We start from the raw sequence: 27,691 nt of genomic DNA, 5'->3' as shown, positions 1-27,691 counted from the left end.
ACAGGGTAGCTACTAAAATATGAAACGGGAAAGCTGCCCAAAAAAGCTAAATAATGGAAAAAAACCACAAAAAATTAAAAATGAGGACAAAAAAAAAAAACGGTCTCATAATATCAATATCTAAATCATCCTAAAAGTTAATTTAGGTAGAACTATCCTCCTTTAATCTTAGCAACCTTTATTGCAATGCAGGTCAGGTTAAGCAATATTCCTTCTAGTTCTAATTATGGTGTTAAAATGATTCATTGGGAAAAACTGGGACTGATGCACTTAACATACAAGGAGACAGGAGTGGGAGGGCATGACACACATCAGCAATCACACAAGCAACAATAACACAACCCCAAGAATATACAGCTGTCAGTGCCCTATCTGCCTTATGACCAGTGCAGCTTAATAAGTTTAGTGAAGTGGAAAAACCTTTGCACTTATTTGCTTCAGTTTGTACATGGCACCGCTATTTTAAAACAAATACACAAAAAGTTACAGTTTGCGGTAAAAATACACAAATACAAGATGTGTTTTATACTGCCTCAGTAGAAGTGTAGTAAAAAAAAAAATGTAAAAGTATCTGGCATTGCAGCTCAGAGAGATGCTGTGTATTACAGAACAGAGACACCACTCCATTTCATTACTGCTCTGGTTACATGGCTCCTGTCACATTAATAAATATAATGTATAGTCCTTAGAATAATATTTGCACCTGCATCTAAAACAGGACCTTTCTGGGTTGGCAAAGGGTCTATTTAAATCCATTATTACTAACCTTAGGACATCTCATCTCTCTAAGTGATGTGTGTGTTAACATGTTCCAGGCAGCCAGCAGATAGCATGAATTACAATTACACATGAACATGACACATGATGCAGATTCTAAAAGGCAACATTTCCATACATCCCGCCCTAGTGCTGCTGTTCTGCCATATTAAAACTGTTATTAGGTTATTGCATTAAGAACAGTATCAATTCTGTGTGGTCCTTCTCTGAATATGGTTTATTTTCCTGGGTTTGCACAAAGCTCTGATCATATTTAGGGTTTAACAGCAGTTTTAAAAGTTAAACTATAGATGGTAAAAACTGGGCACTCCTGATTCTGTAGGGGTTGTAAACGCGGTTATCTTTAATTTATACCATAATAAGCCCCGAAGACTTGATTTTCATAAAAATGATATTGTGAAAGCTTGGAAAAGGGGGTTTAAAGCAGTGATGCAGACTTGCTAATTGGTAATATATCTGACAGATTAAATTCTAGTGCTGTTTTAATGAGACCAGCATGTTTTTAGAACTATTAGTACTATAAAGCAGTCAGGTTACAAAAGCAGCTGGTTCATTGTATGGGGTATTGGGAGTTTATAATACCTCACATTCAAAAAGCCATATAGATTAGTAGTACTGTGCAATGATAAATAATACATGAATAATGAAAATTGTGTTTTTTTTAATATTGCCATAAGATTACACAATGTTTACTAAAATGGCAATACTAGGGAAAGTAATTGAGGTCAGTGATGTATATTGTTGCTAAAGCCATATGAACAGCATTGGATGATTCAAGGCAGAGGTCCACCATGATCTTGCCTCAAAGCCCCCATGAAGTGACGAAGAAGAAGAGGCTTCCAGTCACACTCAGGCTTTATATCTGAAAACTTCAAGCAGTTGCCACTCGGCATTACAGAAGAGCCCAAAGGGGTAGACAGAAGAGGTATGGGCCTAGTGGCCCCCACTGTTGCATCTTAGGCATGTGCCTGCCCATAATTAATAAATACAGCATTTTTTCTAACTTTACATAAGCAAAGGGACTAGATTTTGATTGATTTCTGTTCATTTACTGAACATTTGAAGAAGGGATGCTTGTATCATTAATACTAGAACAGACCTGCAAGCTACACGTTTCTGGAATACTTAATTTAAATGATGTAAATTTTGCAAATAACAGAATAGGTATTGTAAACTGATTAGGTTTGATCTTATTGTCAGTGTGGCTCCTGAGGAGCTATTAGCCTGCAGCCATGCACACACAGTAATGCTACTCTACATCGGTGATCTTGGCAGTGAGCTCAAGGTCATGCTGGAAGAACAGTATTGTCACAATACGAGCCAAATTCCAGATGTGGCAAAAATAGCACACTACAGGGTATATTTGTTATGCTGTGTATAAAACGGCGGGATAATAGACCACACATTGGCACACTATACAGTATTAAAAAAAAGCATAACATTGTTTACACGTTCTTTCTTATGTGACTTCAGCAGTAAGCAATGTAAAATAATGGCATAAAATTACACACAACGTCATCAATTTTTATACAGCTTTTAACACCATTTTTTTGGGCGAATTTCATTTTACACAGCATAAAAACTGATGTCCCTACATGTATTCCAAACACTAAATGGACATGTGCTATACTTATAAGTCATAGATGAATTAATTCCACCTATCTTTCTCTCATATCATCTCACCCATCAGAGACACAATCGATTTGCCATTTGTCTTCATCTCAAGCTTTTCCATGAAAACAAGACAAAAAAGGCCTAGGTCACATTGGCTTCATTCTAAAAAGCATTAGCCAAGACAATGAACTAGATGAAGAAGGGGAACATGGTCCATTGGATCTGCTAGATTTTTAGAACCAAAGGAAGTACATTATAGATCAGGGATCCATAACTATGATAAACATTGTTAGGCTGTAACTGAATTAGTCTGAATGCTTATAAAATCCTATACTCATACAGCATTTTACTGATTATGAGTACAATAAGAAAACAGTAATCTATAAACATGTTAAAAATGAAATATATTCCAGTTGAACCCCCACTGTACAGGGGACCAGGAAAAAATGGTGTAAAATTCAGGGAAATGTAAAATAATAGAAACATATAATGCATTGTAAATTAATGGGACCACAAGAAAAAAAATGTAAAGCGGCAAAACGTAAAATCAGGGTATGTAAATGTGAGGTTTCACTGTATTTAGATTTTACCATTAATAGAGGACTCGCAGTGAACCCTACTGATTGGTTTATATGGGTTACTAGGTTATGGGAAACCTTGGCACCTTTTATCACACTACCCCTTATGTGCGTTAGAGCAGCTCTATGCTCTGAAGCCAATGTAGTTTATTTATTAAAAGGAACAAGAATATTCAGCAGCACTGTACAGTACAGGAAGTTGGAAGACAAATTATTTATAAAGAAGAAACAAGTAGCAGCACTGTATAATACAGGAAGTTGGAAATTAATTTATAAAGAACCACCATATTCTGCAGTTCTTGGCAAAACAAGGAGCTAAAAGACAAGACAATAGAAATACACAGTAACAAAATAGACCAAAAAGCCAGAGGGCTAATTCAAAACCAAGTGAACCTGCTCTACAGGGGTTACAAAGTAATAGGAGGCTTAGTTGCACTGATACTGCTATAAAACGATGTCTTGATGTGGGGCCAAACGTTTTGCAGTAATGTACTGAGGCGTTGGAGTAAAACACTGTTAGACTAGAGTAAAATGGTAGACGCAAACTCAATTTCTGTTAAAGGAAAATGTCAAAATCTTTTGTCAGTTGGATATTTAAACAAGTAGCAGAGAAAAGTACTACCTATATTATTATTATCATTACTCGCATACCAAGATAAAATGCATGGGTGTGCCACTAGAGTTTTTGGTTATTATGATCATCATTCTTCTAGAAGAAACTAAATTGTCTGAAAATTACACATTTCATAACTACATGTTACTGGGCCACACAGCAAATTATTTTTAGGGCCTCCAACATATCCAGAGGTTGTCCTGTTTTAACAACACAAATGAAATTGCTATTTATTTGGGCCTCATGGAGTCCTTCGTAGGTCCATTTCTTTTTAAATCAACCTGTACCTGCAACCCACAACCCGAATCAGCAACCCGCAATTTGTCCTACCCGACCCGCAATAGGCCAACGAACCTTTCCGACCCGAGGGACATGCTAAACCAGCAGTAACGTCACTCCAGTGCCGATTCTTCACAAAAAAATTAAACAACTGAGAACCACAAGGGAGGGATCAAGCCTAGGGATCAATACCTAGGTATAGGTATGGGTATATAGAATTTTAATTAAAAGTAGGGAGGGGTGTGTGTATGGATGCTGGGTTTTCATTTGGAGGGGTTGAACTTGATGGACTTTGTCTTTTTTCAACCCAATTTAACAACTAACTAACTATGTAACTATGCATCTTTGTTGGGTACCCAGCAGGTTACCTGGGGACTGCCCACACGGCCAAGAGAGGCCAAGAGCCTTTTTGCCCGAAACCCGGCCACTTTGCGGGTATTCCACGTCATGGGGCTCCTATACCTCCTGGGCCCCCCTGCAACCATCGGGTCTGCTTCCTCTGTAGTTACGCCCCTGTAATCAGGTCTTGAAACCACACTGACATCAAATAAGAAACCAGAATAAAGAAAGGCAATATAGTCTGCATAAGACAGTGGAACAGCACCTGGTGCACCGAAGAATGTCAGTATATAGTGTAGCAAGTTCCAATTAATTTGGATGACACCCTGTGTACACACAAAAACTCTATTCAATGTGTTTTCCTCCAACAACCCTTCTCTCCCTCACGTGCTGCACCAATAGTTAATCCTGATAGCCTCCACCAATCTGGCAGAAATGCCTACTTACAAGTCCCGGGCTGGGTAAAACGCATGTAGTGTTTAACAGGTATGGCTTCTCATTGCCAGGTACCTTTAGGCTCCAATTAGGGGATACAGAAATTCCATAGTATAATACTGTTTAACTGTAAAATATTTTTAAAAACAATTTTTGCACTCACATTTACTAAATGAAGGTAGTCACATAAAAAAGCAAGTCCTTAGCCGATGTATTGGTGTGTTTGTCGGCAAAGTTTTTCCTCTCTCCTTTTCCTTGTGGCGTTCCCCACAGCTTGCCGTGACGTCACTTCCGGTCGTAGGAGGAAAAACACATTAAAGGGATACTGTCATGGGAAAAACATTTTTTTCAAAATGAATTGGTTAATAGTGCTGCTCCAGCAGAATTTTGCACTGAAATCCAGATTTTTTTTATATTCAATTTTGATATCTGACATGGGGCTAGCCATTTTGTCAATTTCCCAGCTGCCCCAAGTCATGTGACTTGTGCTCTGATAAACTTCAATCACTCTTTACTGCTGTACTGCAAGTTGGAGTGATATCACCCCCTCCCTTTTCCCCCCCAGCAGCCAAACAAAAGAACAATGGGAAGGTAACCAGATAACAGCTCCCTAACACAAGATAACAGCTGCCTGGTAGATCTAAGAACAACACTCAATAGTAAAAACCCATGTCTCACTGAGACACATTGAGTTACATTGAGAAGGAAAAACAGCAGCCTGCCAGAAAGCATTTCTCTCCTAAAGTGCAGGCACAAGTCACATGACCAGGGGCAGCTGGGAGATTGACAATATGTCTAGCCCCATGTCAGATTTCAAAACTGAATATAAAAAAATCTGTTTGCTCTTTTGAGAAATGGATTTCAGTGCAGAATTCTGCTGGAGTAGCACTATTAACTGATGTGTTTTGAAATAAACATGTTTTCTGATGACGGGATCCCTTTAAATAGAGTTTTGTGCGTACACAGGGTGCCACCCAATACCCTGCTGACTCTTGCTGAAATAGAATAATTTTTTACAGCATCTTCAGATTGCCCACGGATAGTTGTAGATCAATAGCAATTGGACATCAGCAGTTTGGTATCGGGCCTGTCTGGATGTATAAATATCACCTACATAAGAAATATACCCCTATATATACACACAATGTGTCTAATACAAACAATTTAACGTTTACCATGAGCCCAAAGTGTAAGGTGAGCAAGCAGTGTGTTCTCAAGCATTTATTCATGCTGCATTTTTTATCAAGGCTCCAGCTATGTGATTGGGCTACATTGAGGTATACTCTGCTTTCTTACCTGATGACTGACAGATGATGGAAAAAAAACAGCACAGATGACTGCAAAAAAATAAAAATCCCATCCTAATATAACAAATATATGTTAGCATTTTCAAATCTGCATCATCAACAAATCAATCAATCAATATCACAGTACAGAGGCTCAAGTTGGAACTGTGCATTCAACACAGAAGAACTGAAAGTGATTGCTCTGTGCATGGTCTGCATAATACTAAAGGCACAGTAGACAATTAAAAGCATAACTATAGAAGCTTGCTATCACTATTATATAAAAAGCATAACTATAGCATACTGCTATCACTATTAGGCTTCAAAAATAAAGCAAAACTTTGAGTGCAGCCTTAAAAATGCAACAACCCAAAACAAGTTGCCTGAGGGGTTCATTTGCAAAGCTAACCAATTGCATTTTACCCTATAAAACAGTAAACTGCCCTTATTTATAGCTCTCATCATTCCCTAAAAACAAAAGACTTTTGTGGGGTTGAAGTTGCAACCTTGCAATCTTGATCTGAAATGCAAGGAATCAGTATATTTTTTTTACACAATACAAAGAACACTGTGTGCTAACCTACATTAACAATGACTGTGCAATGTTAACAAAAGCAGCCTTTGGTGGTACAAAACATCCCACACATTCAGCCCATGCTCTAAAACCTTTTCAGTGCCATTAAGTGATGGCCAAGACAATAAGCAAGCACAGTAGTATGCAGGCAGATGCTATACAACATTATTACATAGTAACAAATAAACCCATACTGTTCCAGCTTAGCAACCTAAATACATTCATTTCCCAGTGGCCTGATAACTTTATTATTGGTGAGAAAAAAATGATTTTGTGGCTGCTTTCAGGAAGAACATATTTTGTTTAGGTTCCTTACAATGAATATATAGATGATTACTATTTTATGTTATAGCAATCTCTAAGAAATCACATGCCATTTAAAAAAGTGAATTTTTGGCTGAAAAAAGGCATTGGGGAATAAGATATCTAGCAAGTTATTTCCTCAGCACCTGCATGAGCTAAAGTGAGTCTGCAGGAATATAATGTAATGCATAAAACACTGTTGCAGAGACATAGGGCAACACCAAGTGGGTTAAAGGTTGGATACCCCTTATTCCACCCCAAAACTGTGAACCAATATCCTGTGCCAGATGCTTTCTATTTGAACACAGAATACATACAGCTGTAGTCACAGCACATTTCCTATAAATGTAATATGAATTTTCAGTTATGTTCACAGAACTGAAATGGTTAATAATTTCCTTAAAGGTCTGTGGTTTGGGTATACTTGCAACTGTTAGCCTAAGGCGAATTCCTTGCATACCACAGTTTAGACAGACCATGCTCTGATCAGCGTTTCTTCAGTTCATTAATTTCTGGATAGCCTGCTGCAAAGAAAGTTTATGGGTTCATAACGAACTTCAGGACACTTGCTTGGCTCTCACAGTGTTTGCAGTAGTGGGAAAAAAGGGAGCTGGGATATGTGACAAAGATCGCTGAAAACAATTTAAGACAAGTGTGCCCAGTATAGCTTTCCAGGAACCCTACTTGTTTGTCTTAGGGGAAACTATTTGAATAAGTAGTTATCCATATTTTGGCTGTTAAAATTTAGGGATTTCTAGGTTATCCTCAGGTCAGTGTGGGTTTGCCTCTAGTTCTAGTACAAAGACATACAGGCAGCTTAACAGACTTATGATAAAACTTTTTTTTTTTTTTTACCTGGAGCAAGTGCTCTTTGAATAGACTTTGTAAAGCTTCCACAAATTGCCCCTAGACCTTTCTGGATTCAGCACTGTTCTAAGGCTGTCAGAGCAGAAGAGTTTTCACCACAGGGCCAGCACTAAGGGTAGGCAGAAGAGTCAACTGCCTAGGGCGCAAAGATAAGGGGGCACTTGGCAGGTACCTATTAAGCGTCTTCTGCCTACCCCTATTCTGTGTTCACTACACCTCACTCCCCTCCGTCCTCCCTTTTCCGTCACTACCCTCCGTCCTCCCTTTTCCGTCACTCCCCTCCGTCCTCCCCTTTCCGTCACTCCCCTCCGTCCTCCCCTTTCCGTCACTCCCCTCCGTCCTCCCCTTTCCGTCACTCCCCTCGTCCTCCCCTTTACGTCACCCCCTCCCCTCTCCATCATCCCCCTCCCCTCTTCGTCACCCCCATTCCTGTCACTCCTCTCTGCTACTGGAAATGTGCGCAGTCACGCATAAGGGAGGAGAGAGAGACTCTGCTCTATTACCTGTATAGGAATAACTGTGCCTTAGACTGAATAAGGAGGACTTTTTGTTTGGTAACCTCTGACTTGCCACCAGGGGGAGCTTTATCCAGTTTAACTGGGACTGTTTTAATACCACATAAGACCCAACTTGTGGGGCTTATGTAGTTTTGCCTTGTTTCGGTTTCTCCCACTTTTATACTTTGGTGCAGTAAAACACCTGTGTAAACCATGTTCACATGGTTTAGTGCCAGTCTATGATAACTCAAACTTTGGGTGACATGCCCCATCAACATCTGGATGATTTTTGGCCAGATATCAACCCGGCGGGCCTGTCAGAGGTCCCCATACACAGGCAGATAAACTGCCAAACTGGTCTAAAGTTCAGATCAACAGATTAAATCTGCCCCTGTATGGCCACCTTTAGCCCATAAACAGCATAAAACAAATGGAATGCGTTTTGAATAAAATATTTATTTTGTTTTGCAGCTCTTTATCGTGGAATTTAGATATACTGCCATGACATAATTGTCGCAGACGTTTTGTCGCAGCATGTCAGATAGTGCCAAAAACGTCTGTGTAGTGCTACCCTTAATCACTAGAGACCATCCTCAGTAGCACGTTACATTTGGACAGAAACATTAATTTTTCTTTAATGCAACATGAACAGAAACATAGGCTACTCTATGTGGATAAAGGCTAGTGTGCATAGAAATTATTGCACAGGTTGTAAAACAAGCAGTGTGTACAAAGTACTATATATCTGCCATTCTAAATAGGAACCAAGCAGGCAGTGCCATCACTCACAAGAAATAAAGTCTAAAAAACAGCTGTTTGGTATTGAGTGTGTTAAGCAAGGTTTTGCCAAGAAATGTAATACAGCAACTTCCCAGGGTGCATTGCACAATAATGCTTTGCTAGATACAACGCTCTGCATTGGCAGCTTCTGTTAAAGGAACAGTAACACCAAAAAATGTAAGTGTTTTAAAGTAATGAAAATATCATGTAGTGTTGCCCTGCACTGGTAAAACTGATCTGTTTGCTTCAGAAACACTTCTATAGTTCATATAAACAAGCTGCTGTGGAGCAATGGCGGAAATTGAAAAATGGCTATATGGCACAGGTTAACTAATGGATAACAGATAACACCATTAGACAGGCAGAGCTTATTTGCTATGTAACTTGAGGATTTTCTCCTTTAAATGGCTGCCCCCATTGCTACACAGCAGCTTATTTATATTAACAATAGTAGTGTTTCTTAAGCAAACACAGCAGTTTTACCAGTGCAGGGCAGCACTGCATTATATTTTCATTACTTTAAAACGCTTTAATTTTTTGACGTTACTGTTCCTTTAAGCAGCATGAAGATACAAGCACCGTGTAGAAATCAGAATACACAATCAGAGTAATATGATAACGGTTATAGAGATTAGCGAGTAGTAATTTAATTATGCAAATTTCTAGTTCTCACACAGGAATAAAAGTAGGCCTTATACTTCAGCAGCAGTTTGCTGTCCGGTTTATGCACGTAAGAAAATGTAATCCTACTCAATGTAATACTCTGCTTAATCTGCTCGGAGCCATCATTGTATTGAGAAGACCTTGTGGTGTTCAAAGAAGCATGACCCAATTTCTTTGGCTTTATAGCAGTGTACATACCTAAAGCACAAATATTCTATGGCTCAATAAGGCACTGTGCTATCCAAGTCTATGGTTTTAAAACAGGCTATCCAAATCCCTATGACACATTGTTCTGCAAAATTCCACAGAAAAATTAATAAAGGGCACACCAGACCTTAATCACAATCTATGTACAATCAGCTTTGCTCTGTATCAGTGGTCTTTAACCAGTGGCTTTCCTACTGTTGCACAGCTACAATTTCCACATTTAAGTAACTACCAGCAAAATGACCAACGCTCATGTATGTTCTGTTACATAGAAAATAACATATTTTAATTGGCAGCTATAGTCTGTATTTATGTCAAGCATGTCATTACTGAGCTATTACTTCTACTAAAAAAATATTCTACTCACCTTGAAGCCCCAGGCCTTTTGCATTGCCCAAGATACATTTTTTCACAGAAATAGTGACCAGGTCAGGGTGGCTACGGTGCTGCTAGGTTTGAATCAACATCTGCAATAATTCTGTAACAGATGTGGGCTGCCTGTGATTTAAATGGAGTAGCTTACAGCATTCTGAATGTGATTTCATTATTACATTCATTCTTTCTGAAACCCATAGTTGTGAGATCAGCTGCAGCCCAACATTAGAAAAATGGAAATTACCATGTCCATTTTACAAAATTTGGCAGGTTATGAAAGTTTGAACACTTTTCTGGAAGATTTAGGGCAATGTTTTATAACGGATTTACTTATGAAAGTGAGATTGCCCTTTAAGATGCGTCTCAGTTTCCCCAAGAGACCTGCTTATTTAAAAAAATACATTATATTAAGGGACACTGTCATGGGAAAACATGTTTTTTCCAAAACTCATCAGTTAATAGTGCTGCTCCAGCAGAATTCTTTTTTTAACAATTCTTTTATTGTGCGATTTGTATCAATACAGACAAAAAAAGGTACTTTTTATAATAGTATTGCATCTTTTTTCCTTTTAACCAAATAAAACAATCTTTACAAACATTAACCAGCATGGTGTCATCTTTTACCTTCAGGTTATTATTATACTCAGGTTTATTCCAGTTACATATATATTAAATTCCAGTGTTATTTCCTCCTACTGCAGTAAGCCTAGATCTGAATCCTCCTCTGTCCAGGTTGTCCAAACTTTATTAAATTTCTCCGGACAGCCCCTTCTCATATATGTAAGTTTATGCAAGGGGAGCGCTTTGTTGATTAGTTGCTCCCACCCCTGTGTCGTTGGTCCCCCTCTAGTTTTCCATTTTAATGCTATAGCTTTTTTAGCGTACATGCTTAAACTGATTAGAAGCGTCCTCTGTGCTCTTTTGGGAGATATCTCCTCCATTATATTTAATATTAACACCTTGGGGTCCATTGGTACTGAAATACCAGTTTTTGCGCTGATTATTTGTATTACCTCCCTCCAAAATGTCTGCATGACCGGACAGTTCCAAATTATGTGCATAAAGTTCGCTGGTGAGTTTGAACATCTGGGGCATTCATCTCTTATATTTGGGTTAATTTTATTTAGCCTATAAGGAGTAAGGTATACTCTATGCAGGTAATTCAGCTGGGTCATTCTGTCCTTACTGCAGATGACCCCTTCCAAACTCAACTCTAGAATCTCCTCCCATTCCTCTGGGGCGAGCCCAGGAATATCTTGCTGCCATCTAGTTAAAAGTTTAGTGATGAGGGGCTACCAGCCTTGGTCAGTTGGGCATAAAAGTATGAAAGTGGTTTCTTAATAGCCTCTGAGCGTATATCTGTTTCTAACTTCCTGCAGGTAGTGTCAATTGGGCCATTTTTAAATTGAGTTTCAATAGCATGCCTCAATTGCAGGAACCTAAGAACATTGGATTGGGAAGGGATAATTTTTGCTTTAATTCCTGAAATGACCTGAGGTTTCCATCTGACATAATATCTGAGAGGTAAATTTCATATTGTGCCCACATCTGCAGGTGTGGGATAGTGCGAAGGTGTTGCAGTTTGGGATTACACCACAGTGGGGAGAATTCTGAACAGTGGGGATGAGGTTTGGGATAAAATTGTGAAATGGTTTGCCACGCTTTGATCGTGTTGGACATTAATGGTGACACATTCTTTGTAAGAGAGGTACCCCTATACAGTAGATCTTTAATCCTTCTAGTGCCCCTTCCAATTGACAAGGCCCTCAACACTTTTGTGATGGTTCTAATCTTGGCCACTGGCAGGTGATAAAGTGCCTATACCCATTTTATGTATCGTGGGGGCATGCCCACCATTCTCATTGTGGCCCATAGGTAACTCCACTCCATAGAATCAAATGCCTTCTCATTATCCAGTGACGCCACTACCCTCTCCCCTTTGTTATCATGTGCCACCGAGATGTTAGTTAACAACCTTCGAATATTAATGTCAGTTGTGTGGCCTGGCATAAATCCAGTTTGATCCGGGGAAATAACTGTGGCCAGGTGTGGTGCTAGCCTAGTCCAAAGCACTTTCGCCAGTATTTTGGCATCCACATTAAAAAGTGATATTGGTCTGTATGAGGAGCAGTCCAAGGGGTCCTTGTCTGCTTTTAAAATCAGTAAAATGAGCTCTTCCCTCATAGACTCTGGGAGAGGTTCCCCTTTCCTTACCCCATTATACAAGTTTACCAACAGAGGAGCTATTTTTTTTAACATGTTGCTTATATCACTCTATGGGAAGGCCATCTAGCCCTGGAGTTTTCCCCCCTGGAAAGGCTCCTATCGTAACCTCTACCTCTTCTTGTGTAATTGGTTCAGCTAGCTGTGTTGTCATTTCTATCTCAAATTCTGGTATTTCCGTGTCAGTTAAGTATTGATTAACCTCCTCTTTTGTTACGGTCAACTTGGAGCTATATAGATCTGTATAGTAGCTTGTGAATCTTTCATTAATACCCTATGGAGTGGAGACTATGTCCCCATTGGGTAATTTTATCGCTGGTATGGCCATAGAACCACTTACTTCTTTGGATAATAGAGCCAATAATTTCCCATTTTTATCTCCAAACTCAAAAATATTGGCTCTTTGGTAAAGTATATGTTTTTTGGTAAGCTCCACTTGGGCTAATTGTAACGCCCTCTGTTTATTCTGGCATGATTGCTTCCCCGTTCTCTCTCTCAGCTTTGCGTGTCATGTTTGAATCACAAAGTATGTTTTTAGCTCATCTATTTTTGCATGAGCACAGTGTGATTTGTTGTAATGCTGCTTAGAACCTTTGTTATAATGGACTTCATGAGAAAATAATATTGGTGAAAGAGACTCTAATAGGTATCCAATCAAGCCTTTGGAAACATGGTTATGCTAAACAAAAGAAAGGTTTGGAAGACAGTTGGTGTTACTAAAACAAACTAAGAAGAGAGTTATCTTCCCAGACTGAATCCATGTAAACAGTGCTGACCATCTCCAAGGAAAACTAGTTTAACAGGAATTGAGTTTACCTGAAATATCCATGGAACACAGTGTACAGTGGCACCTAATGGAGGTGTTCAGTATAGTACATTACTGTAATTCAATGGATGCCCATGGGACTTGAAGTATCTCATGGTCTACAGCGACTACTATTGGACAGTGTTTCATCCTGGTTACAGGATGTGTACAAACAAACTGTAGTGGGCTACGGCCTGGTTGTCATGGAGGGCAAAGAGCTATAACTGGAAGCTCCTCCATTTGGTCTACACACAGAAGAAGAAACCAAGGAAAAAGGAACAGGTGATGTATCTGGAGAAATACTTTATATGTTATATGCTGGTCCATAGCAAAGGAAAGCCTGACAGGTTATTGTCACAAACCCGGTATTTGGGGGGCTTTTTATGTTGGTTCATGGTTAAGGAAAGCCTGACAGGTTATAGTCAGAAACCCTGTATTTAGGGGGGCTTATTTAGCGTTGGTTCTGCAGGCTCAGGGCTTAGTGAGTGCTGGGCTACTGTGTCATAAGTTGTGGCCTTCCCTGATGTTTCAACCCGCTGGGAGTCCGTTCACTGTGAATTTCTGGGCTCACCTTTAGTTATCCGATGAGACTGGGGATCTCTCACAAACTGCACGAATTTATGTGCCGCCGCATTCCTGGCGCCCAGTGTGTGATCAGGCGTCATGCTGCATGTGTTCGGGTCAGCGCCATTTTGATTCGGCATGTTGCGCCTTGATGTTTTCACCGGTGCTGCGCTTTTGCTTCGGCTTCTCCGCACCATCTGATCCAGCTGCCGCCGTGTTGAGGTACTTGCCTCTTAGCAGGTTTGCTTTTTTGCCGGGTATTAGCAGGATAACTGCAGTTTTTTTTTGCCCCAGGTCGGAGCTCACGCGGTGCATGTCCTAGCCTTCCTCCATGCAGGCCACGCCTCCTGCTCCAGCAGAATTCTGCACTTAAAAATCCATTTCTCAAAAGAGCAAACACATTTTTTTTTTTATATTCATTTGAAATCTGACATGAGGCTAGACATATTGTCAGTTTCCCAGCTGCCCCAGTCATGTGACTTGTGTCTGCACTTTAGGGTGAACTACTTTCTGGCAGGCTGTTATTACTCCTACTTAATGTAACTGAATCAGTCTTTGTGGGACATGGCTTTTACTATTGAGTGCTGTTCTTAGATCTTCCAGGGAGCGCTTATCTTGTGTTATGGAGCCTTTCCATTGTTCTGCTGTTAGACTGCTGGGGAGGGGGTGATATCTTGCAGTACAGCAGTAAAGAGTGACTGAGGTTTATCAGAGCACAAGTCACATGACTGGGCACAGCATGTCAGATTTCAAAACTGAATATAACAAAATCTGTTTGCTCTTTTGAAAAATGGATTTCAGTGCAGAATTCTGCTGGAGCAGCACTATTAACTAATGTGTTTTAAAGAAAAACAAGTTTTCCCATGACAGTATCCCTTTTAAATTCTTACAAATATAACTAAGTGCCGCTGCACTGTGTTCTGGGTTCTCAGCCAAAAGTTTTAGAAACATATATTTTTTTGGTTTCAGTGCAGGAGATCAATGAGAAATGTGTGACTTTTTAATAAAAACCCAGAACTGCAGGCTGAGTTGTCAAAATCAGACTGTCCTTCAGAAAACAGAATGGTTTGGAGGTAATGCCTGTGTTATCACCATATTTGGTTTTCCAGAAAGAAGTAATGTTTAAAAGATAAAAATAGAGCACTGACATACAACGCTACAAATTAAATAACAAATGGACTAAATCCAGTACCCAAAGAAAACATATCATTCTAGACAGAGAGATTCATGGCAGTTATATAAACACAAGCAACGTTTTCATCAGTCTAGTATCTGAAAGCAGCTCTTCTTGCTCAGTGTGGGTTCCTGGTGGTTAGAGGTATATAAACAAGAAGCAATGGGGACCTTTAACAATTGTTAGCTGTAAGTACCCTGGAGACAATTTAAAACTGGAAGGTTAAATTGATTATTGTGATTAATTAACAAAACACGTACCGAAGGCAATATTAAAAACAGACAACATTTCGGAATTCATAAGAGAAGCTATAAGAAGCAACCCCATATATTTTGCATTTCCTTCAATTATATACGATGTAAAAATATGTTTAAGCATATTAAAATGTATAAATCGATATATCATGCAGTGAAAGTGGAAACAAAGCCCCAGAACCACCTTTGCAATATATGTAATCTACAACCTCTATTTGCTTAGGATCTTTTCTCCATTAATCAGCAGGCTCACACTTCACCCTTTCACACTTGCTCAATACAGGTATGGGACCTGTTATCCATAATAGTTGGGACCTGGGGTTTTCTGAATAAGGAATTTCCATACTTTTAATCTGCTAAAAAAATATAAGGGTGTTTTGCCTTTAAAACAACTTTTAGTATGTTGTAGAATGGCTAATTCAAAGCAACTTTTCAATTGGTAATCATTTTTTCTTAATGCTAAATAACTCAAAACCCACAAATAATAAAAAACAAGTGCAAATTGTCTCTGGCCATCACTCTGTACATCATACTAAAAGTTAAAGGGGGCAAACAACCCCTTTAAGCATGAATTAAACCCTATAGGATTATTTTGCTTCAGATAAGGATTAATTATATCCTAGATGGGATCATGCACATTGTACTGTTATTATTACAGAGAAAAGGGAAATCAAACAAACAAATTTTAATTTTTTTTTTAAATAAAATGGAGTCTATAGGAGATGGCCTTCCAGTTATTTGGAGCTTTCTAGAGAACGGGTTTCTGAACAATGGATTCCATACCTGTATATTTAAGGCAGTCTAGAAATGGTAGGACATAAAGGAGGTATTTACATATTATAGTAGCACACAGATTTTTTTTTCTCCACCGCCATCTTGCCTTAATAGGCTGAATAAAACGGTTATTGGGCTAAATTATATATAGAAAAATTTCCAGTTCAGAACAAAATGGTATGCCCCTTTTTACAGGTATATTACACCCATAAAAACATTTGACATTTATAATCACAGACATGGAAAATGTGCCAGCAGAGGCAGAAGTGCTTAAGTCATTATACAGAAATATTTTGGTGCAAGGAAGCAAAACATGTAGATATTTTGATGCATAATGTCTATCATAACAAACTTTACTTGCTATTTGTATTGTGCTTTTACTACACTAAGAGAACCAGAACTTGGCAGTTCTGTACACTTATACATAAGGGTTAAGGAATTAGTGGTTCAGCAGGCAGTAGCTGTTTAAAGTTGCCAAACCCTGTAATATCTTCTTTTTATTTATGTAACATTCAGAGCCTGACCAAAGAACACTGGCATGCAGTGCCGCTCCTACCACGGTGGCAAAAAGCAACCTCCCACAAAATTAATTGTTGAATTTCTGGGGGTTTTTTTGGACCTGGAAATTTGGTAGAGTGCTATAGCCCTCATTGCACTAGCGACATAGCCACACCTTTGACCCACTAAAATGCTAAAGTTTTAAGTGCGGAGCAGGAGGGGTGGCATTGGGGCTGCTGCCTCCTGAGGCAAGGGTAGGGTGCCAAAGCAAGGTTGACAAAATGTGCCCAATCCCCTGAAGATATATAGTACCATTACCCGCTGTCTGTGGAGTTTTAGACCATCTCACACACAAAATTACAAGAGAGATAAATTACTACCAATGGTTCATTGGATTTCGACAATAAAGCTGGAATAAACATTAATAATACTTTTCTGCAATTAGCCTTTACTGTGTACCCCTAGTTCTGGCCCTGCCATGTCCCATTCATTTCCAGTGCAGTCTCATCATGTTCCACACCTACACACATCATTCCTTCTATTCAAACATTATTTATAGTTGTTCCCAAAACTGTGCAGTAATCATGTACCACTGTGCAATATTTTGAGAACAAAAATTAAAATAAAAAATAACCTCCCCATGGACTGGCAAGTCTGTGTTTTTCTTCAGAATGCCAAACAGCAAGGAGGAAGGAGTATGAAAAAAAAAAAAAAAAATCAGCTCTAGTTAAGCTCATGTGAAGGGGAATATTATTGCATTGGCAGGAGATGCCCAGGTCAGTTTGGGAATATTTACTTTCTTTGTTTGCAGAAGGTTAAGATATAAAAATGAAAAGCGGATTAACTAAATCCAGTCAAATACCACCATTTTTCAAAGAATTGAATTTAAGCCAAATTTTAATACACTGCTAAGGAGCAAATCTTTGTTTTTTTTATGCAGAAAATAGATTTTATATACATTTTACAGATTGAAAAAATATGGCATTGGCTTCAACTATTTTTTTTGTACTTTTTGACCACTTCATTTTTTTCCTTTTACCCCTATATTTACCATTTTGTGCTAAATTGGTGAGCAAAAAATGGAGACACTAAATAATGGCAGCATCACATAATAGGAAATATGCTAAGTACCCCACTCAGTTTGGTATCACCACATTTTTTTCTTATTTTTGTCGTCCACAAGCAGCATTTTCTATATGGACAGACTTTTACTGACAGAATCACAGGACAGAATCACAGGACAGAAAAATAGAATTTAGAAGGCACACACCCTATATCCAACTGTGGGGTGCTTATTCCATGGAGACCGTCCAAATATAATCTCCTTAAGCTTCAATCAAATATATAATATAAGGATAGCACACCCAATATTTAAAAAGGCAAAAATTATTTTTATTCCATCAAAAAAATACACACTTACATATCAGCTTTGGCCCAATAGTGGCCCAACGCATTTCGACCACATGAGTGGTCTTCATCAGGGGCAAAATCCATCAATTATAGAAAAAAAGATAAAAAGGCAGGAACAGTCTGCTGACCTGCCTAATTAAGAGTCCAAAAATGTAACATTGTATATGTAATGTAAAAAAAACTGAAATCTGAAGAATATGGAGAGATTATATCCATGGTTATCAGAAGAAATTATACTAGTGTGGCAAAGTTCAAGGAAATATAATACAATTAAGTTAATTTTTGCTATGAAAGTGGTTGTTCACCTTCCAAACACTTTTTTCAGTTGAGTTGTTTCCAGAGTGTTCATCAAAAACAAAGGCATTTTTCAATTGCTTTCCATCTTTTATTTGTGCTATTTTCCCAAAATGTAAGTTTAATGTAATGTTCATTTCTCTAGCGTTTCAGTCTGGCAGCTCAGTAATCCAGGAGCATTCTGAACTGTTACAATTTGATACATTTCTCAGCAGTATCTGTGGAGTATTACCAATTATTGTATCAATTCTAACTGCAGCTTTTAATGAAACTCTGGCATTCAGCTGAGCAGGGACTAAGATAACAAATGTATCAACTAAATGATCAATTTAAAACAGTTAAGAGTCGGCGACCCCCCCCTCACAGAGCTGCGTTAGAAGGTGAAAAATGAAACTTTGCACTTCGATATTTGAAAAACAGTCACAAATAGAAAAATGGAAAGTAACTGGAAAAAGTGTTTGAAGGTGAACAGCCCCTTTAAAAGCAATAATACTGCAAGAGTGCTTTACAGAACTATGTTGCTAAAGGCGTATTTAAAGTGAGAGTTACATTTTACACTATTAAAAGCACTTCGACATTCTACCCAAACCGAATCTACACAACTGTGAAAGGCAGCTGGGTACAGAATTGATTTCTACCTTGTTCTTGGATTCTGTAGATTTTATCAGATCGATTTGGTAACATTATCCTTAGCAATAAAGTAGAGTCTGCTTCAGTTAATGTTGTAGAAAGAGCAATATAATGGGATGAAATTGCAATGAAAGGTAAGCAGCAGAGTCTTGCCGCTTGGGAAATATCATCTGTTCTGTACATTTCTAGCACAAAACAAACACAATGGGAAAGTTCTTCTATACAAACAGTATGGGCTGTGGTGTTACAGCTGAACATTTCCTCAAGCTGAACCTGGTTAGGGTGAGATGGGCTAAAAGGAGTCAAAAAAGCCCTTCACATGCATTTACATGCAAAGTAAAGCCTTCTGAAGGTATTTACTGGTCTCATGCCATACACATAGTACTACCTAAATACCAAAAAATGAAAGTTTTTTAATTCTCCCATAAGGCATCATGGGCGGAGACATGCAAATCAATCCAAGTTCGATTTTCTACTTCGCTACTCTCCAAGTCTACCCCCTCAGAAGCCATGTTCCAATATCTTGCACTGATGAGATATAAACAGGCTGTGTGCAAGTTTGGATAAATGGCTCTGAACCACTAGGCCAGGGATCCCCAACCTTTTTTACCCATGAGCAACATTCGGCTGTAAAAAGATATGGGGAGCAAAACAAGAATGAAGATAGTCCCTTGCGGGGCCAAATAAGTGCAGTGATTGGCTATTTGGTAGCCACTGTGTGGACTGGCAGCCTACTGGAGCTTCTGTTTGCCATTACACCTGGTTTTTATTCACCAAAACTTGCCTCCAAGTCTGGAATTCAAAAATAACCCCCTGCTTTGAGGCTACTGAGAGCAACATCTAAAGAGGTGGTGAGAACATGTTGCTGACAAGCTACTGGTTGGGGATCCCTGCACTAGGCTGTATCTGTGCTATAAAACCAGCAGTTCTGGATGCATAGTTGGCCAAAGGGACATAAAGGAGTGATTTGCATGTCTCCACCCATGATGCCTTATGGGAGAATAGAAAAACTCTCATTTTTGGTATTTAGGCAGTGCTATGTGTATGACATGAGACAAGTAAATACATTCTGATTTCAGAAGGTTACAGTTTGTATGTAAATGCGTGTGAAGGGCTTTTTGGCTCACCCTAACCAGGTTCGGTTTTCTATTGCACTACTCTCCAAGTCCTACGGTCTCAGAAGCCATGTTCCAATATCTTGCACTGACGAGATCTAACAAGATCAAACAGGCTGTCTGCATGTTTGGATATGTGGCTCTGAACCACTAGCCTGTATCTGTGCTATAAAACCAGCAGTTCTGGATGCATAGTTGACCAAAGGAACATAAAGGAGTGAATTGCATGTCTCTGCCCACGATGCCTTAGGGGAGAATTAAAAAAACTCTTATTTTTGGTATTTAGGCTGATTTCAGAAGGCTTCACTTTTGCAGAACAATACAGAAATTGTTTAAACCACGAAAACTGCAAGATGAGGATCACATTTTTTTATGGCTTATTACCATTTTAAAAAGGTGTGCCCAGCCAAACACAGTTTTACATCACTACTACCCTATCACTGCCAGGATTTACTGGAATTAATTAAAATGAGTTAGCATGATTTGGTCTGTTAGATAATAAAATGAGCCTCACTATCTTGTGCTTCTTACTGCAGTGAGAAGGCCAACCTGCCCTATGAACCTCAAGGAGGTAAATACTGATTTAAACCGTAAACATGAATATGGCTACAAATGGCATATTTTATATACTGAACTTATAGCACCAGCCTAAAGTTGCAGGCATCTCAATGGCAGCAATGATCCAGGACTTCAAAATTGCCACATGGGGTCACCATCTTGGAAAGTGTCTGACACTCACATGCTCATTGGGCTTTGAATAGCTGTTGAAAAGCAAAGCTTGTTACAAATTATCAAGCAGAAAATGAGGATGGCCTGTAATATAAGCTGATGCTACAAATTCCGATGCTAATTGCACTGGTTTCTGTGCTGCCGTGTAGTAATTATCTGTATTAATTACTAATCAGCCTTATATTGTGACATTTATATTCTATGTCTACTGTGGGTCCCTACGCTCAGTAAGTGACAGCAGCAGAGCATGTGCAGTGAATCAGCACAGATCTTCCCTACTAAAAGGCTGTGGTTGCCTTGGTCTATTAAGGAAGCCCAAAACTCTTTAGTTCGCCTTTAAAAAAAAAAAAAATCTTACTGAAAAAGTGGAATAACACCCCAAAATGCCAGCTTCAAGCAGGTCTTTAAAAAATTAACTTTGCACAATTAAAATTCTTAACACTACAACTGAAATATAATACACTGGGAAATGCAATATCTTGGTTTTTCCTTTTACAAAGGCTTCTTTCTGCTCATGACTTTCATTTCATTTGCCAAAAGACTTTGATAGCATGCTTGCAGAGGAGAAATATAAATACTCTGGGGTACAGCTGAAATGTAACATCTACTAGGACTATGAAAGAAAAGTAATACAGACTAACAATAGTGGAAGCAGTCAGAGTCTGCATTGCATATGCAACACTAAATGATGACAAGTAAGATATCATTAGCAATTTCAGCTCCATGGCAGTAATATGAACTAAACATGTAGAATTATGATTGAACAATGTGTTTTACAGATTCATACAAGCCAATGTCAACACAGAATTTGTCAAGTTTTATGAAATGAAAGGAGCACTGACAAAATAAAACAAGGCAGTGAACTGTATACACTCACTGTATACACTGTAATTATATATTTTCATCGCAAAACCTGACCTGGAATGCCAAGTGTAATGGAGGCGGATAATTCATGTTATGTGCGTACGATATACACAGCCTGAATATGAGTTAGCACACATAAGAAACATGAGCTGTCCAACTACTGTGTAATGAGGCCAGCCGCTGGTTATTTATGGCCCCTAGCATGCCAGTAAGGCTTTATTATGACATAGCATTAATGGGATTTGTAATTTTTACATATGTCCCTTTGTATGGAATATGTTAGGCATATCTAGAGTGATGTATTTAGATTGCAAGCCCTAATAAACAAGGCCCAATCAATATTTGTATGTTTGAAGTGCACACCCTTCTTTTGCACAGCACTCCAGGAGATGTCGCTTTAAACAATAATTTAACAACCAAGCCGTTATATTTAAGTGAATATGGCATTTACTCTGCTAACTCTTGTCTCGTCTAATGGCAAATTTATGAAATCTTGGTCTATGACCAACACAGTTTTCCTCTACTTGATCAGTATGGGAGCAAGCAATATCATAACCCCATAGGTAAGAGGGTGACCCTTTTGTTTATGTATGTAGAGCCAATGGCAGAGTTGAGACATCACAAGCACTCCCAAAATGCCAGCGTGCACATGGTCATACTTTCAGTGAGGTCATTTACTTTAGCATATATCTCATCAAGCAGCTAGAGACACAACGGTGCAACATTTACTTATAAAGAGGGATATAAAAGTGATGACGGAATCGCGAAAATAGTGTTTATTTTTAGAGAATTTGTAGAAAAGGAAAGCAATCAGTCAGCAAATAGCTCTCATCAGCCAACAGCAGGAAGATTAGCGAGAGCAAAACTTTGATTGGTTGCTATGGGTAACTACTCTGGAGCTAAATGCACCGGTTTTGTGAATTCCTCCACTGTAGTGAATGTCACCTTGATAAATACGTCTCGGGCCAAGGAGGGGAAGTAATAAAACATTTTGTTTTTTTGTTTAAACTTAGAGCTGTAGCTAGTCTAAAGCTGGTATCAGACCAGTCAGTGCTATCAGTCTGTGCATGCATATATACATTTATGTACATTGGACAGCCATCAGAAAAATATGGGGTGGGAGGCTGACCTCTTGAATCAGCTTTGTGTGTAATCTGCTTGTTCAGAGTATGCGCCCATCTATTGTACAGCACTGTAGAATATGTTGGAGCTTTACAAATACATGCTGATAATAATAATGCTTCCAAAATTTCCCTTTAAACATGGATAATAGTAAATGAATAAATTTACTAACACAATATCATGGGCATATTAGACAGCCCCTTGCAATAACACAATTATAGGGCTTTTTTTTTTTTTAGCAATTTTAGCACAGCTTTGCACAATATGTGTTCAAATTTAAATAGGGATGGAATAAAATAAGTATGTGTACAGGGCCCCAGATGGGCAAGCACATTTCTATTAATATCATATCATATACAGCATATACTGTAATATGTCAAAGCGAATGTTCAAGAATACGTTTTTTCCCTGCAGTGTTTCAGGGGGGATAATTTTCATCCTGACACAAGCAGAGGCGTTAATTAGTTGCAATAGAACGCAAGGTTAGGGAATCTTCCAAGTGACTTCCCCGCACACTCCACCATATGCGATGAGAAAGTTGACAGACATTGCAATTGTGTTGACAGTTAATTACAAAGCTAGGTTACCCATGCTTGTGACCCAATTTCACTTGCATTTATCTGAAAACTGAAACTATGAGATAGAGTGTAGCAGATACAGTGTAGCAGAAGACGAAAAACGGTCGCATTGACTTATTTCTACAAAAATCATTCAGTACAAAGCTGGTGAAGCACTACAGGGGACAGAAATGCATGACAGACTTTCTTTGGTACACTGAACAAGACCGAATGTGTTCTGGGGCAAATAACGGGTCCATATATATTAAAAGAAATTAGTTCTATTGATATATGGACTGTAAAATATGTCCATATATACAGCAATCATGGCTCTAGCATTAGTTATAGCACTTTAGGACACACAAAGTGTTAAAAGGATATTCTGCATGGTGCCTGTGTGCAGTTAAACTACACTGATACTCACCAGTGAAATGCAGGCTTGCCAGTAATTGGACTCACTGGATCTGCCTACAAATGAACAGTAAGCCGTGACACTGCACATTCATGGAAGACTGAAATTAACTCTTTGTAGTGCTTAGAATGCTGCTGCCAGTGACACATTCAAATACAACATGGCAATAATATACTTAAGGCCCTTACAAATGGGTATGTGTGCATATACCAATATGCATACTGAATGCATCACACCATGTACTTAATTTTTATGTATTTTTTTACCACAAGTCCATTTTTTTGTTCAACATGCATTTCTCTTTTTATTTCTCTATTTTATTGTATTGTGAAGGAAAGAAACGCAAGGGAAAACTGCTCTAAAATGCATATTTCACTGATCTAAACACAACAAACAATTAGCTTGTGTGTTTAGGTGCACCCAAACATAAATAAATAAAGAAATGTCTGTGTTTCTGGGGCCTTAAAGGATGAGCAATAAATTAAACGCTAGACAGCGATGCACACACCGGTGTGTTGTTAAAAAGCTTACTCCATCTAAAATCTTCTTGTGTTGTGGGTCCTCTGGGAAGAGAGACTTGCGTGTTTGCCTGATGAGCTCATTCCAGGTGAGGAAATGCCACACCTTTGCCAGAGGAAAGGTTTATTTGCAGAAAGATCTGTATAACCACAACAGCTTTACAGAACACAAATTATTTTATGATAATGCCTGCAAAATCCAGCAGATGTACTAAGCAGCATGTTAACATAACAATCAGGGGCACGACACTTGTGTGAACATTTTCTGCCTTACCAACAAAAAATATTAATATATGTCTAAAGGCTGTTAAATTACAAAGCATTTTCACAATGGTAAACCATTCCACTTTGGATGACAGAGCCAGAAGGAACGATATACACAAACCTGGAGGTGCTGCCATATGACCAGCCTGTTCACATGGGCCTTACTAACACACACTTTATTCCCCATGCACTGAAATAACTATCCTCTGGCACTGAAAGTATGGCTTATATGGGAAATTTGTACAAAAACAAAACACATCTACTATCAGATAGCCTCTTTTTTTTTTTAGCATATCGGATATAGGGGCTTTTCATATTGTTTCTCAAACCACAAACCACCTTTGGTTAATATTTACCAGCACATAGATCCACTAAAGCATGTCAGCATCAGCCATATTTAAGCAGTGAGTTATACAAACTGGCATGAAGGGAGGTCAGCAACTTCAATTACACAGCAGGTCAGCTACCACATGAATATAAACATATATACAAAATTAATAAAAAAAAAAGATAAGCACAACCTCAAAAGTAAATCTAATACCTGGGTGCCAGTAATAGACAGCTGTTTTACAAAGTACAGCAGGCAATAGATACAGGTTAAGTGCTCAGTTACTATATATATATATATATATGTAATAGTATATGTTAGTATATGTATATTTGTAATAAAACTACCAAAAAAAGACATTCTAAGGAAACATTGGACAGTATATCTCTTGGCTATGCTTATTACATTACATGAACCTTATTACAGTGGCCTGTGAGGCATGGCCAAGTTATAGTACAGGCATGGCCCATAATTTTGCCATTCTATATAAAAATTTAAAAAAACAATGAAAATGAACAAGTTGTAATGAAGAATTAAACTAGTTGGGTTTATGGCACCACAATGTAATTTTAGCACAAACCATGTGGGTATGTATACGCCGTCATTTACATTGTGCTATAGTAGGCTGTTTATTGATTCTAACAATAACATTGTGTCACATGTGGGTCACCTACTACAGCTGTCCAGATGCCTCTCTTTAGCTGTTCACTAAGAGATAGATGGATAGTTAGATTAGATGATAGATAGTTAGATTAGATGATAGATAGTTAGATTAGATGATAGATAGTTAGATTAGATAGATAGATAGTTAGATTAGATGATAGATAGTTAGATTAGATGATAGATAGTTAGATTAGATGATAGATAGTTAGATTAGATGATAGATAGTTAGATTAGATAGATAGATAGATAGATAGATAGATAGATAGATAGATAGATAGATAGATAGATAGATAGATAGATAGATAGATAGATAGATAGATAGATAGATAGATAGATAGATAGGACAGACAGACAGACAGATGGATAGACAGACAGATGGATAGACAGACAGATGGATAGACAGACAGACATATATGATTAGATAGAGATGATTAGACAGATAGACAGACAGACAGATAGATAGATAGAATTCATATTACATGTGTATGGGGTGAGGGGTTAGTTAAGCAGACACAAGCATTATGTACCAGTGCCTATGCTGACACACACACACACACACACACACACACACGGTGCTTGCCATTACCTAGCATGGAGAAGATAAAGTCCTTAGCAGTGTGGATCTCCAGAGCTCTCTGATCGTCATATTCCTTCTGGTCGTGCTTGCTGAATTCCTGGATGAGTTTGTTTAATTCCTCTATTCGGCCTCCGGACCTGAAATCCAGCTCAGGGGAGGACGGTTTGCTTCCTCCCCCGACACTGCCAGGCTTGGTAGGGATGGGAGCCGCCATCTTCCCGGTTCCGCAGGCAGCTGGATGGTTTGAGAGCGGCCCTGATTCCTTCCTTTCCCTCCCCGGGATATGAGGAGAGTGCTGTACGCGGAGGATTAGAGCGAGGCTAGTGCAGCAGGTCTCTGCCTCAGCTGCTCCCTCCTTCTGCACAAACTACAAACAATGTGACACCGAGCGGCTGTGAGATCATTCAACAAGCTGCACAGCCACGGCAGCAACGCTTAACTCCTCCCATTCCACTGACTGACTCTGGTAAACCTGCTACTGCCCCAGTGTCTCTTCTAGTCTGCTCACACTCTCCTATACAATACACCCGTGACTGGATTTAACATTCATTTCAGTCCAGTTGCACTAAATGACTGGCTGCTATACTGAAATCTGAGACACTTAAACGGATCAACCCCCCCAAAAAACCTGTGTTTTGCATAATGATCCCAATAGCTATTGTAAAGCTACTGCCCAATATACATTCATTAAACATTTTCTACTGTTACCCTTCCCTCTATTAAACCCCCTATCCTCTGTTAAAAAGGTTAAAAATGCTTGTACCATCTTTTCCTGTTTCAGTCTAGGTAGGCATTGCTGCAGTGATGAATATGCAGGGATGCGATAGACTGGTGTCAATTTCAACTGTTTAATACTGAGGGTTTTTTTCGTGGGTGTATCAAGCTTGAAAATAAAATCTTTTAAAATAAATAAAAAGCATTTTCTATAGCTTTAAATGTATTTGCAAATGTTATTGCAGTTGAGAGAACTACAGTGAAACCTCTTTTTTACATCCCCTGATTTTACACAGTTTTTGTTACCACCATAATACTGTATGTGATACATAATACCTGATTTTACACCATTTTTGTTTGGTTCCTTGTCTTGAAAATGTAAATTAGGGGTTCTATTGCGGTGTTGGACTGGCCCACCCGGGATACCAGGAAAACTCGTGTCAGTGGACCTCTTGCTTCTAACCATTTGGCCTATTTCATGGTCATTCCATATTTCTTTATGGGAACAAAGAGGCTTAATAATGGGATAACAGAGTATAGTATGTAGAGAAAAGAGACGAGGAGAATAAAAAGGTTGAGTGAGGAGAGGAGGTATAAAGTTTGGAAAGTGGGGCCTCAGCCTAAGGTTTTCTGGTGGGCCCCTGGTATCCCAGTCCAACACTATTCTACTGTATTTATTTAAGAGTGCAAGTGTCAGACATTCCTGTGGGCCTATGGATAAATAACTATATGGATGCATAAGAGCAATTAACACATGAGGGTTCATTTATGAGCAGGAAGGCAGTGTGCAAAGTCCAACAAATAGGTAAATTCTGCAATTTTTTGCACTTTGAACACATCTGTCCTGCACAAGGAGGCAGCATGTCACCAGGGGCTCTCTGCATGACAATAAGGAGCATCACATCAGTCCTCTCAGTCCTGGAGTGGCATTCAAACTAGGCCTTAGTCATTTCACATACACAAAGCCCCAAACAGCCCCCCCCCCCCAGCCCACTAGATAGTAAATGTCTAAGGC

General features: G+C 38.8%; 1 protein-coding gene across 1 annotated transcript in view; it reads right to left on the bottom strand.

The window, feature by feature from the left end:
• mb21d2.S (Mab-21 domain containing 2 S homeolog) overlaps nucleotides 1-26,695 on the bottom strand; it is a 62,305-nt gene extending 35,610 nt beyond the window's left edge. The window contains exon 1 of the mRNA XM_018242080.2: nucleotides 25,972-26,695. Within this exon, the coding sequence (XP_018097569.1) occupies nucleotides 25,972-26,176 (205 nt within the window). The 5' untranslated portion in view covers nucleotides 26,177-26,695. The remainder of the gene's footprint in view (nucleotides 1-25,971) is intronic.
• Between the last annotated feature and the right edge of the window lie 996 nt (nucleotides 26,696-27,691).

Source organism: Xenopus laevis, chromosome 5S (assembly GCF_017654675.1).
Source record: "Xenopus laevis strain J_2021 chromosome 5S, Xenopus_laevis_v10.1, whole genome shotgun sequence".
NCBI classification, from domain to species: Eukaryota; Metazoa; Chordata; class Amphibia; order Anura; family Pipidae; genus Xenopus; species Xenopus laevis.
This window is presented reverse-complemented; position numbering and strand designations above follow the sequence as displayed.